At 34.6% G+C, this 16,866-nt stretch overlaps 1 protein-coding gene across 2 annotated transcripts in view; it reads left to right on the plus strand.

Moving 5' to 3' along the window:
- The window catches only part of APX6 (ascorbate peroxidase 6), a 111,171-nt gene extending 95,588 nt beyond the window's left edge, over nt 1–15,583 (plus strand). The window contains exons 5-11 of one of the 2 annotated variants that reach the window (XM_089788300.1): nt 1,088–1,158; nt 1,724–1,766; nt 1,885–1,981; nt 2,182–2,265; nt 13,101–13,222; nt 15,233–15,308; nt 15,445–15,583. In XM_089788300.1, coding sequence (XP_089644426.1) covers nt 1,088–1,158; nt 1,724–1,766; nt 1,885–1,981; nt 2,182–2,265; nt 13,101–13,222; nt 15,233–15,308; nt 15,445–15,547 — 596 coding nt within the window. In that variant the 3' untranslated portion in view covers nt 15,548–15,583. Of the gene's footprint in view, nt 1–1,087; nt 1,159–1,723; nt 1,767–1,884; nt 1,982–2,181; nt 2,266–13,100; nt 13,223–14,233; nt 14,997–15,232; nt 15,309–15,444 lie in introns of those variants that run through there. The other variant, XM_089788301.1, reaches the window with a different exon arrangement.
- The last annotated feature ends 1,283 nt before the right edge of the window (nt 15,584–16,866 follow it).

The raw sequence follows: 16,866 nt of genomic DNA on the forward strand, positions 1-16,866 counted from the left end.
GAAACATGAGATGTTTCTGGAGTCTTTGTTTAACAGTGATTTCTTGGATCTAGATTAGTTCATTGTCATTCTGATTGCACTCCACTCTAAAGTCTCCAGAATACATGATTCCACCGTGTACAGTACTATTAATTGTGTAAAAAGATATTTGCACTGCTTAAAGACAACTTTATACCACCCAAGTACCTTCTCAAGCTGTTGTGCAATCTTGCATACTGCCAATATTGGCTTGCTTTCTTGTGTGAGTGTCTTAGGATGGACCATGAGAAGTGTGAACTTTTGCATGTGTACGATTATCTTGTGGCATGTTTGGCAGATGCTAAGGCTATTTTAGTTGTTGGTGAAGATAATGAAGATAGAAGTGTTGATCATTCAAAAGTCCTTGTTGATTTGACTGATATATACTTGCTGTTTCATGAACATATGATCTCCCAAATAGTATGTTGCATAATTTTAGTGAAATGCAATCATAGGCAATTGAGTCTTGCATGAGCCTTACTGTATACTTTAAAGTACATTGGCATTTTACTTGAATACCCTTATCTTGTTTCAAGTATCGCAATGAGTTTAGATGATATACTTGTCTAGACCGAGGATTCAAAAATATATGCATCAAAGTCCTCTTCATTTCTGTTCTATTAGCCCACTGGTCAACTTCTAATTGTATCCGGTTTACTGGTACTTTATTCGGATAAGGTAAACAGAGCTGAGATATTTGCATTTCTGGCTGGTTCCATTATTTCAATTTTGCAACATGCAAAGTTCAAACAAAAAACATTGTTATATTATTAGCAGGATGGAAAGAGACTTCTAATTCCTAGTATTAAAAAATGAAATGTCTACTGCAGGATTTTTCAATAAGTCGTTTATAATTCAGGTCTGCATGAATTCTCTTGGATTTCCATATCAGATCTGTATCCTTCTTGTAGCTTCTTATTGTTCACAGTTTTCTAGTTTCTAGTTTGAGCATGTTGGTGATAACTATGGCTGTTTTCTTTTCAGTTTTGTAGTTTTTCCCTTACAAATTTACAATTAAAGTTTCTTTGGGAAAGTCTAAATTTCATTCTTTAATTGATGGTCTTTGCAGGTGGTATGAATGGATCCATAATCTATGAACTTGATAGACCTGAAAACACAGGTCTTATGCGTTCAGTAAAGGTAGTCCTCAAGGAAAAAATATTTTAAGTTTTAACATGTCTGGAATTCTATAGAAATTATCTATTTATTTCTTTGCCAAAACATGCAAGTGCATTTTGATGGATGTATAGTTTGTGATTTCTGTTAAAATTAACTAGAGAGAGATCATTATTTTCAATCATTTGGATCGTACTTACAAATTCCATACATAAGTATATGGATGTTAAATTTTCAGAATTCAAGAAAGAAAAATTTATCTAGATTATATTATTGGTTTTGGAATGCATCTCATACTGCAAATAGTTTGAGATATTTAATTTTTGCTCGAGATTAAAATATTTACACTGGGTTGTGCTATTTCTGTTGGTTATGAAAATATCAAACAAAATTCTTGTTCTTGTAATGCTTCAATATTTATGTTATAAGAAACCTCATTTTCGAGTGAATATGTCAAGTAGCAGAGAAATAGAAACAACAATTTCAAAAGGATGTTATTAATTTGAAAAGATCAGAATGAGCCCCTCTGCTTATTTATGAATTTACTTCTCCAAACAATTCTAATTTAACTGTGGTGAACTCTTTTCAGGTTCTCCAGAAAGTCAAGGCAGTACTAGACCTAGATATGAAAGGTTTTTTTGAGAACTTTATTTTTTAATGCTATGGCTTCTGGTTGAGTCGGATTAAATGATTTATAATTCTTCTTTTTCTAACTCCGGAAAATTTCTTGAACATTTGTTTGGATGTTAGTGTCATGGGCAGACCTAATAGCTTTGGCTGGAGCTGAAGCTGTGGCACTATGTGGCGGTCCTGACATTCCTGTTAGACTTGGAAGGCAGGATAAAGAGTGGGTTCATTATCTGTTTCTGTTTGTGTCTGTAATTGACATATTAGCGGAGTTTCGTACTGTTTCTAAAAGTTACTTTTGAGGATTGGTCTGTTTTTTTGGACACTTCTAGGCTTCTAGCAATGACTATATTGCAAGCATCTGCCTTTTTTTTTTTTGGAAAATATTAGCTTGATAGTTGAAGAAAATTTTCTTTGTAGGTCTCCGGATCCAGAGGGAGAGCTCCCATTAGAATCTCTTAATGCTGCTGGTCTGAAAGAATGCTTCCAGAAGAAAGGCTTCTCGTAAGTTTTTTATTTTTAATATAACTGTATTGTCAGTCAAATCTGATATTAGATTTAGTTGAATGACATTTTTACAGTCAGATATGCGATATTTAAATTATCTGAAGTAGCATGATTAAATTATTGATGATCAATTCCTGAAATTTGGAACAGAAACAAAGTATCTTTATTAATTTAAAAAAGAAGGGTACAATTGGGTTGTAACTGGTTGCAATATCTATCCTATACTACATACATATATTTTTGTTTACTTTTTCATCTGTATCTTTTCACTATCTATCACTATATCTCGCTTTATCTGGCTCTATCTGGCTCTCTCTATCCTAAGGTCCTGGTACCTATTCTTATAGAAAACGAAACAGTGCAAGAAGCTTCAGACCTTTACAAAGACTAACTAATAACTAATTGCAACCATTCACCAAAATTTACAATAAAAAAACAAAACAAAGTCCACAAGAACTATAATTCTCGTATCATATCCAGAATTTCATCAAAATGTCGATGCCCTTGAGAATTCTAAAATCCTGCAAGAATCTCTTGAACCTCAGCTTTGCCCTCCTCAAGCTCCAACTCATGACAGTCACAGGCAAAGCTACCATGACTGGTCCACAGTTCCCAAGCAGTAACAAACATACTATCAAGATTATCCAATCGATCCTCCTGCTCTGGACTCAAGTCTGGTTGCATAATAGGCTTTGCATTGTCCTTTGCACTATAAGCTTGCATTGGTAACCCCATGGCTGTGTCTCTAAAACCTGCGAACAAAACACAAATTTGACCCCGCAAGAATGTTCATGAAAGACAACCTCTTGGTGTCCTTTTAACAACGGGCAAATTTAATGCATTAATTTCAAACATCTTTTCTTGATCATTCTACAAGCGCCATCATAAATTTGTTGTCACATCTGATTCTATGTGAAATTAAGCCCAACAAATGCATTTAGCCGTTCATATGCTTCCTCTGTTATGCATTTTGCCTTTGTCATTGATTTTCATAATTACCGCTTTGAAATGATCTCTTAAATCACGGAATCAAGGTAACACTGCTTCATAGGCTGAGAAATCGCGAAATTGGGCTGACATGAACTCATCAACCGTGAAATCACAAAATTGGGAGGATATGACTTTGCCTGCTGCGAAGTCGCAAAATTGAAACCCTATGATCTTGGTTGCTGCGAAATCGGGAAATCAGAATCCCTTTCATATTGCTTGTTCGATATTCTGATGTTTTGAATCTTTAACACCAAGCTGATGATATGCTTCCGAAATGCCAAAATTCGTCATTTCGCAGACCTGCTCAATCTCGGACTCCAAAATTGCGAAATAGCTCAATCTTAAGGAAATTTATTTTTGGACCACGCCATACCTTGGCAATATGGATACTTGACAATAGGGAATGACAAGGTAGAGTAGTAACAAAACATTGTGATCCCCTTCTTTGCATGTTCATGGATAATTTTTCCTTCTTAATTAGTTTGTGATCCTAGTATGGTACAAGGTACAAAGGAAGAAGTAATGTTTCCTCCACCTATGTTTGGGCCACTTGTTGTAGGAGGCTTTTGTTGACCCAAGTTTCTTGAAATACCCATGTACATTCTTCCCCATCAAAGTGATTACTTGTAGGATTTTAAGCACCAAAATGTATTTCAGTTCTGGATACTGCCTTTTTGGCCTTACCCTCAGAAATTGTATTAAGAGCTTGTTTTGCTTGAAACATGATATATGCAGGGCATCTTTTGCAAGCACTGGTGTTATTTCCCCATTTGAAGTCATCGACTCTGACCCCAATTTCACTTTAATGCTAGTTGCATATAACATTCATTCTACTTGCAATTTGTGTGCAATGTGTACATGCGAAGTCTTTTTGATGTGGCATTGTGATCAATAATGAAATTGGCAACATTATTGTAAATGCAGTCTTTCATGGCCAGAGGTACCCAATTCAAATGATTTTTACAGAATATTTTGACATCAAAGGCAACAAGATAGTTAGAAGCCATGAATAATTTTAGGGTCTCATATCTTTATGTTCTCAACAGTTAATGTTTATAGTTATCAGTGCACAAAAAGACCAAACGCACCAAAGTCTAAATCTGAAATCAAATATTTGGCTATGTGAAAAATTCTTTAATCGTACAGCCAAGAAGCCCTGACTTAATTTATCAAGGCTTAAATATGCAGCCTTAAAATCCCACAATCTGCTATTGAATGTCAACATGAAACCCCTTGTGATTTATTTTGGCATATAAGGGAGGGTGACAGCTTCTGAAGCTTTGAACACATTACAAACTAATTGCAAATGTATTTCGCTTTCAAATTTTTGTCATGTCCCCATTTTAAGATCAAATTTTAACTAAGCTACTGAATCATGGGACTTTTTTTGGCATTTCTGGGTACAAAACATAACGGAATCTGATTCTGAAACGAATCTCCTTTGGATACACATTTGGTATTTGAGTTTTTAAATGCTGAAATGTTTAGTTTGATCTTTTAGATATTTTTAAGACCCTTATTGCTGATTAGCGATCTCTGAACTTATTTATCATGAGATTTTGGCTTAATCTTTTTGAATACAGAAACATGAATTTAAAATATAATAACATGTTTCAAAATTTGATATTTTTAGTGGTTTTGTTCAGCATATGTATTGGTATATGACATTCTAAAATTAATTCTATCTTTTACCTGGATATACATAATAGATAGATAGATGCATAAATATATATTTGTATGAACCGTAGTAATGAGAATTGCCATGAAATATAGCCTGAATCGCCAGTTTGGTGATCCAATTCATGGTTCCCAATTTTTTGGAACCAGTGAATCACTTCAGCGATTTCATGGCATGAATCACATGAATCGGCCAAAAAATCACATGAATCACCTCTGTGAATCGCAAAAAATTGGTCATGCAAGTAGGGAAAGAGTCAAGTCAAATTTTAATAAAATACATCTTTTAAAAGGTTTTTTTGCGTTTGCTCTTTTTTTTAACCCTAAATGGCCTTCTAATTGTTTAGCATGAGTGGAAGAGAGGAAAAGTGAGAGAGAAGAAGAGAAAAGAAAAACCACAGGTTTGCAACCAGCAAGAAGGAAGAGCACCAAAAAAGGATACGTTTATAGATACTAATAGACATACATTTACAGATACCGATAGACATAAGCTTAATGGATCTTGATTCTTCATCTTACATACTTTATGATTTCATGGCTTATGAATCTTCATCCTACATACATTCTATGATATGACTCATTATGATCCTATGATTTCTATTTACTTCAGCAACAATTTACATTTTACGTGTAACGTAGCTACACATGTGATGGATTTATCATTTATGTTCCATGTTTATGTATGTTAGCTTCTATTTGATGATGTTATGGTGTGTTTAAGTTATATTCAATAAAAGGATGAATAAAATAAGTTTTAAATTGTTAAAATCTCTAAATTTCAAGGGCTTTTTAAATTTTCAGATTCATGGCCGATTCATGGCCAATTCGCAATTCGATTCAACCTTACCAATTCCGATTCTCGTTACTTTGGTATGAACATATAAAAAATATACCCAACCCCCCGAAAATGTTCTTTGCATATCAGTGTTTCGTACCCATGTTCCTATATCTATTCCCATTCCTGATTCAACAACTTAGAATTCAAATAATAATTAGAAATTACAAAATTATTAAACAAATAATGATAATAAAATCAGATATTAACTTATAGAAATAAGAAATAATAATAAAATATTATTATTATAATATAAATAATAACCTATATATAATCTATTATCAATAAAAATATTTAAAACGATTAAATAAAAAAATACAATGAATGAAAAATAAATAAAATTAACTACAAGAGAGAATATTGTAGAAAGTATATTACCTTTCTAATTAGGATTTAATAATAAATGATAATGAATGTAAAATAAAATATAAAATAAAGAATAATATAAATTAACTAAATCTAATGAAAGATATTGAGACGTATTTTATTTTGATTGGTAATCAAATTTTTTAATTAAATTATTAAAAGGGAGAAATAACAGTAACAGGGCAGCCACTGAAATGGCAGATTTTCTGATCAGAAGCAATAATAAAAACCATTCTACAACTACCATTCCCATCTCATAGCTCTCGGGCTTACATTTCCAAGCTCAAGCATCTGCTACAGGGATCACTTCCCCACCCACATCAGTTTCACGTCCAAATCTGGAATAACCTACCAGCTATAGCAGTGACAGTATAGCCCTTTGTCCAAATTGAAGTCACGCAGTTGCAGCACACTGCTCGAAATAGAGATGAACACCTTGTACAATCACCCAAAACACTGCATCCACATCTCATCTTACTATAGTTGACTGCTACAGACTCAATTGTGCATTGCATTTTCTCTCCTACACATGCATCTTCGAACAGCGACAGCTCCACCATCCAACCTTCACTTCTACCCCTGGAAACGCAAACCAAGAAGCTGAGCACCCAGTGCTGAAAAAACAGTCTGGGTAATGCCTCAACCACCCTTCATCACCTGTTGCTGGAGCCTATAAGTATATTGTTGATAAATGTTTTGAAGCCATAGGGCTGCTATGCTGCATTTATTGGCTCCTACAGCCTGTCATCAAAATGTTCACAGCCCACTTTCCTAGGCACTGTCGGATGCAGAGATCTATAGGTCTAAATTCCCAAGGTCCTCTAAGCACCATTCCTCCTCGCTGAATATTAGCGCCCATTTAGAGTGGGTGTCCGCTTCACTACTGGCTTCTTTGTCCACATGAATAATCTTGAAATAGATAAGTGTTTCAAGCTCTGTCTTGATCATTTCTACCAAAGATTGTAGATGCCAGGACTCTGAAGAACCTCTTGTGATTGCCTGAACCACAATCATTGAGTCCCGTTCAAGATATATGTGATCATAACCTGGCTCCTTAACCATTTTGAGTACAAATAGTGCTGCCTTCAACTCTACCACATGGTTGGATGCATAAATCATTCGTTTAGCACCACAAACCAATGTTTCCTGAACATCATTTCTAACTATCACCCCTACACCCAAAGCCTGCTTTGCTGAGTTTGACGCTCCATCAAAACTGCATTTCACCCACTCCTAGGGGTTTGAAATACAATTGTAAATTTGTTCGCGAAGCCACCACCAATGATGAACTGGGTTGGTGTCCAATCCACCAGCATGCCTGAAGGTTTCCCTCCCTGGGTTACAAAAAGAAAGCTCAAAGCTTCCTTGATCTCCAAGAGAAATCCCAAAATCAAACTGAATCCAAGCATCCCAAATGAACCAGCTCTCTTTTGAATGTCCATTGCTATGATTCTTCAATTACCTTTCCTGGCTCTTCATCTTTAATTCTTTTATTTAAAAAATTGTCTTTTTCCACTTAGGAGAATAAAAGACCCGTTTTTATAACAAAGTGACTTTTTAATATGTATCTTAGTTTATAGTCACTTTATTAATTAACTATTGAATCTTTTGGCATTACAATAAATATTCAATCAAATTTAGATGAAAATGTCTAATAGCTTGCCAAAATGCTCTTGGTGAGATGCTATAAGTCTAATATTGAAATGGCCAAAAGGGTGAACCCTACCGACTTACTAAAAAAAGTAAGCACTTGGAAACCCTGTCGAGATAACTCTAATTGGCCTGTAACTGGAAGTGCCTAGGCCAAAACTTACACTGATCACGGTAAAGGTCTGGTTAGCCCATGGGACCATGGCAGAAAGAGCTAACGATGCATCAGATAATTAAGGGTTAGAAAAGGGGACATTACAGTCCTCCCTTCTCAGAGATTGTTTGTCCTCAAGCAATCAACATCAGCTTACTGTGACCAAATTACTTGGATCCCATATCAACCTCTAAAAAACTGCCCCATCATCCATTATGGTACTCTGATACAAGTGATATATCAAGAATTGTGAAGCCACTCATTGATACCCCACTGAAATAATGCATCAACCATGCCAATACCAGGATCCCACGGTATCATCAAGGAGCTATCAACACTGGACAAATCTCCATCTGTGAATGATCTCCCATGGAGATGCATACCACCCATCACAGGCATACAATAAATTATATTGCCCACCCTAAACTGCTGATGAATGAATCAAACTACTCAAAAGCTGAAATCAACACCAAGGGTGCACAAAGGCTAATATTATAATCATCAATTTGAAATGCCCCTACATACATAGGTGTCATGAGTAAGGAAGGGCTGAAAATTTATTCTCTATAATTAAACCATCTCAACCAAGATCTATTGAAATGCATAGAGTCCACCCCATCATATGTAAGTTGAATTTGGAATCATGTATGATCTGATCAAAGACTGAGCAGCTATACTAACTCTTGAAATTGATTCATCACTCCAATCTTGTGACCAAAACTCATCAGTAGAAACCCCACCTATATGCAGTAAATCCAACTTGAAGTAACAGAGGGAAAAACTGTCTGCAGCTATGTAATAGCAGGAACCAAAAACTCGCAGTATATGCAGTAAATCTACTGTGAAGTAACAGAGAAACAAACTTCCCTAATTGTGTAGTAGCAGGAACCACAAGCTTGCAGTATATGCACAAACAAACTCTTAGTGACACCAACTGCAAAGCTTCAGAACCAACAAGCTAAAGATGCATGCTAATCTCAATGTTCAAAGTTTGTTGAAAATACAGAAGTCATTATCGAGTCTCTCAATGTAATCTGCAGCATTAATTTATGCCAAAGAAATGAGAGAAACAAACTCTCAGCAACAACACTGCGAAGCTACAAAACCAAGAAGCTGGCAAAAAAGTGACCCACACAGTCAAGCAAAAGCAAGTGCTGGAGAATCCCATGCGGGTGGAGACGACTGCAAGCACACCAACACGGGCGCAAGCAGTCACTGTGAGCTCATTGATGCAGGCGCGAATAGAGGAAACACCAGAATAAGAGATGAAACAAAAAGAGGGATGGCCCGACGAAGCTGAAGCTGAATTTGGGGCTAACCATCTTGTATCTATTTGGGCACAAGCAAGACTTGATCACCTTTATTATGTACTGATATGATGCTCCTCTTGGCAGTTGAGAAAGGGATTGCTCATTATAGAATGATCATATTGGAGATTGAATATGGAGTGAGGTGCTTACCATTTAAACTGTTAAGGTCATTTGAAAGGAACCAAGCAAATTGAATAGAGTACTGCTGTTAGAGGTATTGAGGCACCTTGAGAGATCGAGAAAGATACTCTGCAAATTATGTTTTGACTATGTGATCAGAATCTAAAGGAAGATGTAGGCAGAACTCACTTGAATAAGTCATTGTTTATTAATTACTTTTTGTTATACTTCCCTTGAAAATATTCTCAGTTTGAGAAAGCATAGTCAGAGAGAAAATTGTCAAGAAATTATTAATTGAAAAATGAGGATCACGACCTAGCAAATATTGTACAAGCAATTCAAATTGTAGGACCCTTCCCTCCTCGTATCCTTCTCAAGCTTCACACATTTGTCATTGAGGTGTATAGAGAGGGGCTTCAAGATTTATAAATTCTGTTTAATCCTTTGCTAGATAAAGTTTGTAACTCGTAAGTATGAATTCATATGCACACGGGAAAACTACTTTACTGTGCTACAGAGCAGGTTTGTTTCCAAACATCATATGCACAGGATGTGAGAAAAACATGTCTTGAGAAAGGAAGCCTACATAGTCCCATTCATATTATTGAGGCTAGAGGGAAACTGCCACTCAAGCATCAGGAATTGTGTACCATAGATAAATCGAACTTCAACAAGTTTCGTGTGGCTGTGGATGTTGAATTGAGACTGATTTCATTTTAGGTAGTGATTGATTGCAATCTTCCTTAGTCTATTTTCTTCTTGATAATGTATTTTATGCCCAAACATGGAAGCAATGCTAACTTCACATGATTTTGAGTGTGTAGATTAAACCACTTTTTCAACAGTAGAAGCTTCATTGATCATGCATACGTGTATCTAGTTTACTCAATTCTGTGACTAGACTTGCCTTACCATATTAATTATCTATATTGGTTTTGTTTATTCACCTGTATGAGATTAATAACAAATGTATTAATCTTGCTACTTTGGAAGCCCTCATTCTGTCTGATACAAGGCCAATCAATTAATGTATCATGGTATTTAGGCTTTCTTAATATACCTTAAATTGGTATACTCTGATTTTTCTGGGATCATCAATCACATTCGTGTAAGATTTTGGGTTGGCTGGCTCAGAATTTATCCTTCATATAATATAATAAGGATATTGCTTTATGCAGACATGCGTGTATATGTAGTGTGTATGATTCAAATGTTTGATATTTATCAAATATACACACACAAATGCATGCATATGCACACAGCACACACATGTGAAAGATGATTGCAATATTATTATTTTATTATCAGTAATTCTAGTATTTGTATTTATAGAAATAAAGAGTACATATAGATATTTAGCCAACTTGTGGTCATAGCACAACTGCCCAAAACAGACTGCTACCACTACCCATCCGGAAATTACTACATGGAGAATACATTAAAAAACCCCAAGTATCCCACAATACAAAAGGCAAAATCATGCCAGCTACCAATGATTACTTGAACAACCTCACAGCCTCCGCACAGGAGAGGTTGGGGATTCCATTGTTCCCACCCATGCCAGAGGAAGAAGCACCACCCCGTCAAGCCACACCACCAGGCGTACCCTCACAGTCCACCAACAGGGACACATCCACACCCATCACAGCACCACCACAACCTGATGCAGTCTAACTCTTTAAATTAAGTTTGGTTTGAATTATGCATTGATCTGATTTGCAATAAATATGGTTAAAATTGTTTGATTGTGCTTGGTGGCATTCAATGCTTGAAATGGTTAGTGTATCATGTTACAGATAAATTTGGTATGTTTTGAGGTCTTGTAGGGACTGCATGGATTCTGTATTACTACTGTTTTGTGGGTGGTAGCTGTCAACATGTTGTTTGAATGCTGTTAACCTAAGAAGGGCTGCATACCTGCAAGTTTGAAAATATGAATTTTGAATGTTGAGAAATTTCCATGTCAGTTAAGTATTGAATCTCAATGATAAGGTTAAATGTGTGTAATTGATGTGTCAATTAAAGGAAAAACAGACAGTTCTCTGGGAGAACTACATGACCTTGATTCCCCAGATGGGATATGTAAGCAGTCCAAGGTGATGGACTCAGGTGAATAGATCAGAACTAGGGAATTTGTGTGAATGTTCATAGAGCTTATTTTTATGAACCCAAGAGTATGAACTTAAGTGTTCTATCCATGAGGCAGTGACTCATTTAGAGCAGCAGTTGAAACACTTCATTGGTAAGGCTGCCACCAAGGTTGAAAACCCTGCTGGGCGATTGTGCTCATAAGCCTTGTGCCTACTTTGGGCTATTATTCTCATGGATTTGAATTTGTGGAGTGTTTGACAGTTTAAAAGGGTACGATGGCATGTTAAGCGTGTTTTAGAACAAAAAGGGCAATCTAATGTGTTAATGGATGCAACCAGAAAAAAATTAGTTGACATTTATGTAATTGTGTGAATTAATATATGATCACATTTCATCTTGTTTTATAGAAATATCTGTTCTGAATGTCATTTTAATATTTCAATCAATTTTAGCCTTATAAATGTCAAATAGTCCTTAATAATCAAAATTTGAAAAGGAGTTTCATCTAAACATAGTCAGTGGATCTTGGTTGGGATAGCATGGGCTGCAAAGGCCATCATGTTGAACTGCCACCTGGATCAGTTTTCCTGTCTGTTTCCATTGGAAATCCTCTGCCTTATTGTTTCAGATGATCAGTCTCAGATCCATCAAAAGGCTAATGAACGAAAAACCATTATTAATCATTAGGTAGAAAGCAACACAAGTCATGCTTACAATACATTAGAAAAGGACAAGAAGCAAAGGTCAACCAAATCGATGGAAAGGTACGTCAAACAAAGAATTCATTTGCAAAATTAATAATAAGCAATAAAGAGATGTACGTGAATCATGTTAATAGACCCTTAAATAGCTTGCAAATGCTGCAATTAGTTAGAATAATTTAAACTGACTATGATTTACCATTATAGGGTATATGATTAAGTGACATCAGAAACCACTTATGATTTATCATGTTAAACAAGTACAAATTAGTACATAATTGAAACTCGTCTAAGCAGCTCAGCCCATTTTTAACTATATCCATTACCATGGTGAGTATCAAGCATACTATTGGCTAGTACATGATGAGAGGATTATTCTATTCTAAATGATGTTGAATGGATATGCATGATGTAGCCTAGGCATATTTAATGATTAATGGGTTGACAAACAACATTAGACTTGGCTAACATTTGGGTCTTGATTGTCTAAACTAACATTATAGAATAGTCGAGTGGTCCTTATTACTTTCAATGCCATGTTTATGAGATTGTTTTGTATATTTTAATATGATGAATCATTTGAAATAGAGAATAATTTATTTGTATATAATAACATGCTATCTCTGTTTTCTTTTGTATAAAATCTTTTTATAGCAGAGGTTCTTTGTTTTTATATTCATTAATGAAATAAATTTAACAAATAGATATGGATACCATTGTATGGATTCTTACAGCCATATATAGGAAGCTAGATATATCAATATTTCAAATAAAGTCGTGATACATAAGCATGCTGCTATAAAATATAGTACTTTTATCTTTAGTTATGCGTTGGATGCTCTTTGAGTTTTTTTTTTTTGTTTTGGAAGAATTGAAACTAGATGGCTATTCTATACATACTGTCCCCTCTTTCATTTGAATACATTGGAACCCTACAGGACACAAGATCTTGTGGCGTTGTCTGGAGCCCACACTCTAGGGAGTAAAGGTTTTGGAAATCCTACATCTTTTGACAACTCGTACTACCATACACTTCTGGGAAAGCCATGGTTAAAAGCAGGTAAGTGAATATCCATTGCCTTGCTGATTAAAATCCTACTTAAATTGTAGTGTATACCTCTGACTATTTCTTGCTGTGATTAATGTTTTATATATATTAAAATTATATATAACATGTGCAAGAAACTGAGAAATTGCCAAGGTGCAGTGTAGTTGATAGTTTTACACAAAAAGCATAATAGCCCATAACTAGAAGGAATAACATATATGTTTTAGTAAATTTTGTTTTAACCAATTGTATGCGAAAACCTAAATGAGGTATAAATTGGAGTTTTTAATTTTAATTTTTTTACCTTAATAATGAGCATATGTTTGATTATCCATGTTGGTGTTTTTTACATTAATAACGAGTATGATGTTTAATTATCCATCTTGGTGTAACCTTTAGTGTGTAATAGATGCATTCTTACTCCAAATCCTTGCTATACTCATTTCAACTTAAATATATGATTTGTGGACTAGCTGTTAAAAATGTTCTCTTGGGGTCTCCACCTAGTTAGAATGAGTAAATGAAGGATGGAAGATGAAAGAATTGTAATTACTACCACAAGATCCAATGGTCCTGGGAACCAAGAGACCCCAAATTATTGTCAAATTGATGTCATTTGGAGATATAATATCTTTAGACAAGCTGAACCTATCAAGAGATCACCTTGCCAAATTTTATCCACTATTGAGTATGCATTGTTGCTTGTGTATCTCATGTATTCCCTAAAATGCTATATTCACATGCTTATCTCATATTCCTGTGTTACAAATATGACTTTTCACTTAGTTGCTAAGAAGGAATTTTCTTTTATAGTATCAAGTTCTATCGATAGAAGTCTGGTTTCTTTGGCCAACTACTATGATAGGTTATGCATATGCATTTTGACATATATTTTACTTGAATGGAAAAAAACCCTATACCCTTACTTGACTTAGCTGAAAAATAAAATCATATTTGTTTATATTTTGAAATATAATTTTTATTATATGAACTTACCCAAGTTTATTTGTTTGGTTCAAGCAGCTCTTCCATATTTTCTCAAGGAGTTTGACGCTCTCTCACAATAATTTCTTTGGAGTGGTCATTTGTAGAAATCTATGTGGAACCTAATTAGATGGGAGTATGTTTGTTGGCCTAGGAAGGGGGTAATGGCCTTTGTTCTACTATTCTTTGGAGTATTTTATATGGAACCTAATTAGGTGCGAGTATGTTTGTCAGCCTAACATGGCCTTGGCCTGCCTTCTACTATCTTGAGTGGGTAGGTTGTTGTAGCTAAATTATATTGGTGTTGGTGTACTAGTCAATTACAAGGGTGGACGATTTGGATGTTTTTAAGTATCCTCTGGAAGGCATGAGTCCTATGGTTTGTACACTCTAAAAATTGGCGCTCAGATTGGTTAAAAGGGACCTTTTTTGGATTTGCATTTGGGACTCTGAGGCTCTCTTTTGGACAAATTCTTGGGATAGGCATCATGCTTTTCTTTCTATGTATTTACATTTGTATGTATTTACATTTGCAACGCCTTTGTGCTTTTTTTCTAACATTGAGGTGGGATAAGGTTATGCATTGTAAGATTGTTAAAAAATTAGGCCTAGTTGTTGGCTGTAGATGGAAGGTTTCTTCTTATTGGTGTTAGCTGGTTTGGTGGGGAATTAGAGTGAGTTGGTTCAACAATTGACTTCTTGGGAATGCAGTCATGGATGTCCTAGTTTGGTGCAATGATTTGTTTGGTAAACACTCTATATTTGTACGTACTTGCACTTAATAGACATTTTTTTGGAGGTATTGTGGTGCCTTGGTGGAAATAGGTTAGGAAGAAATTTTCTTGGCCCAATTTTTTTTTTTCATATGACTAGTGATAGAGTTATGTTAAGTGCCTTATTTATTGGAGAGTTGCTTGCTTTATATCTCTTCTGTGTTCGAATAATTTTTTATCCTCTTTTAGTTTTATTATTTGAAGAATAAAAATGTACAATTTTGACTAGGGAGACCAAAAAATTCATTATGGCTTTTTTTTAAAGGTAATGGGAATGAGATGGGAAAGATGATAGGGCTTCCATCTGATCATGCACTTATGGAGGATGAAGAGTGTGTTAGGTACTATTGTTTCTTTCAATATTTTGGTGGATTTATCATTTAATCATACAATTTAAGAGTAGTTTTACAATTATTCAAAAAAATATTTTTTGAACATTTCATTATTTATTTATCATATGAAGCATTGGTTTTGCAGGTGGATAACTATATATGCTAATGATCAAAGAAAGTTCTTTGATGACTTTACCGCTTCTTACATAAAACTTGTTAATAGTGGTGTAAATTGGAAAAACATCTAGCTATGTTTTTTTATAAAATTATTTTTAATTCTAAAAGTTCCTTCGTTTTAATAGTGAATTTATTGACTGAAATGAATTACCAATTGAACTATTAAAAAACATGTTCTTTTATGTATAATGATCAATCATTCTTTATTAAACAATAAAAGCTTTTGTGAATTTAATAATATAGTTAAATCTTAATTAGTTTTTAGGAAAAACTATTTAAGTATTCAAAATGTTGCTTCCCATTTGGCTTCCTTTAGATCTTGGTGTGGCTATTATTAAAAAATTGGTATTGCTTAATGACACTAAGGATGTCATTTGTGTAAGTCTACAGCTAATGGACAAGCATGCATTGTTGCATTGACTTCCAAGGATAAGTTTAAGAAACCTCCCTCAGACAAAAAAGAAAAGGAAAAAAAAAGAGTAAAATGCCAACGAATCCAACATTATATGGGTGGGAAAATTTTCATGTTGAGGGTGATTTTTTCATTCCATGTAGGGAAATAAAATATTTGTGTGTTGGCAAATTTTTACCTTGCCCTAACAAAAATCATTTTGAATATGACGAATTAAAAAAACTCCTTGGTGATACTTAGATTAACGGTGGCGAATTTTATTCTTGCCTAAAATGTGTTTATAATGTGAGAGGCAAATTAATTGTTTTGTAGGAAAAGAAATGATAATGGTCTTCGCTAATCTTTGGTGGTAAAATAAGAATATGTTTAAATTGAAAGTGAATTGGCCAACAATAGTGGCTAGCAACCTTTAAGGCTTTATAGTTGCCAAGTGTACTAATTAGTGTCTATTATTAATAATGTCACCTACATGTCTGCCGTCACTTTGGTATTGTTAATACGTTACTTTTATCGAACATGGATTAATTAGAGATCAATGATAAAAGATGCGTTTCAGAGCTAGTTACTCAAAAAGACCAGGAGCCGCATGAAATTCTTAGAAATGGAGACAAGTGACAAGTTTTGCACGACAATTGTTAATTGGAATGTTGTTAACCTCATATCAATGTTAAAATCATAAATGCAACACTGACAATTATAATTAGTACATTTGATTTCAAGCTAGCTTGGCAATCACTTCGATACTTGTGTGAGTACATTTCCCACACACGAATTAATAAGAATATGAAAATAAAGATATGAAAGATCACAAAAAAATTAATGCAACTTCTATTTAAAGAGTCTTCAATTCCTCTTTCACTATCAAATTTTCAATTCTATTTTTGGTTTTCAGTTCTTTAGTTTGCATAGTTTCTTAGGTCCTTGGTGTAGATTTGTTTTCTAGTTCAACTGGTTCTCGGTTCTAGTAGTTTGCAGAAT

Source organism: Cupressus sempervirens, chromosome 6 (genome assembly GCF_028749045.1).
Source record: "Cupressus sempervirens isolate cs-2001-9-10 chromosome 6, ASM2874904v1, whole genome shotgun sequence".
In the NCBI taxonomy this organism is placed as follows: domain Eukaryota; kingdom Viridiplantae; phylum Streptophyta; class Pinopsida; order Cupressales; family Cupressaceae; genus Cupressus; species Cupressus sempervirens.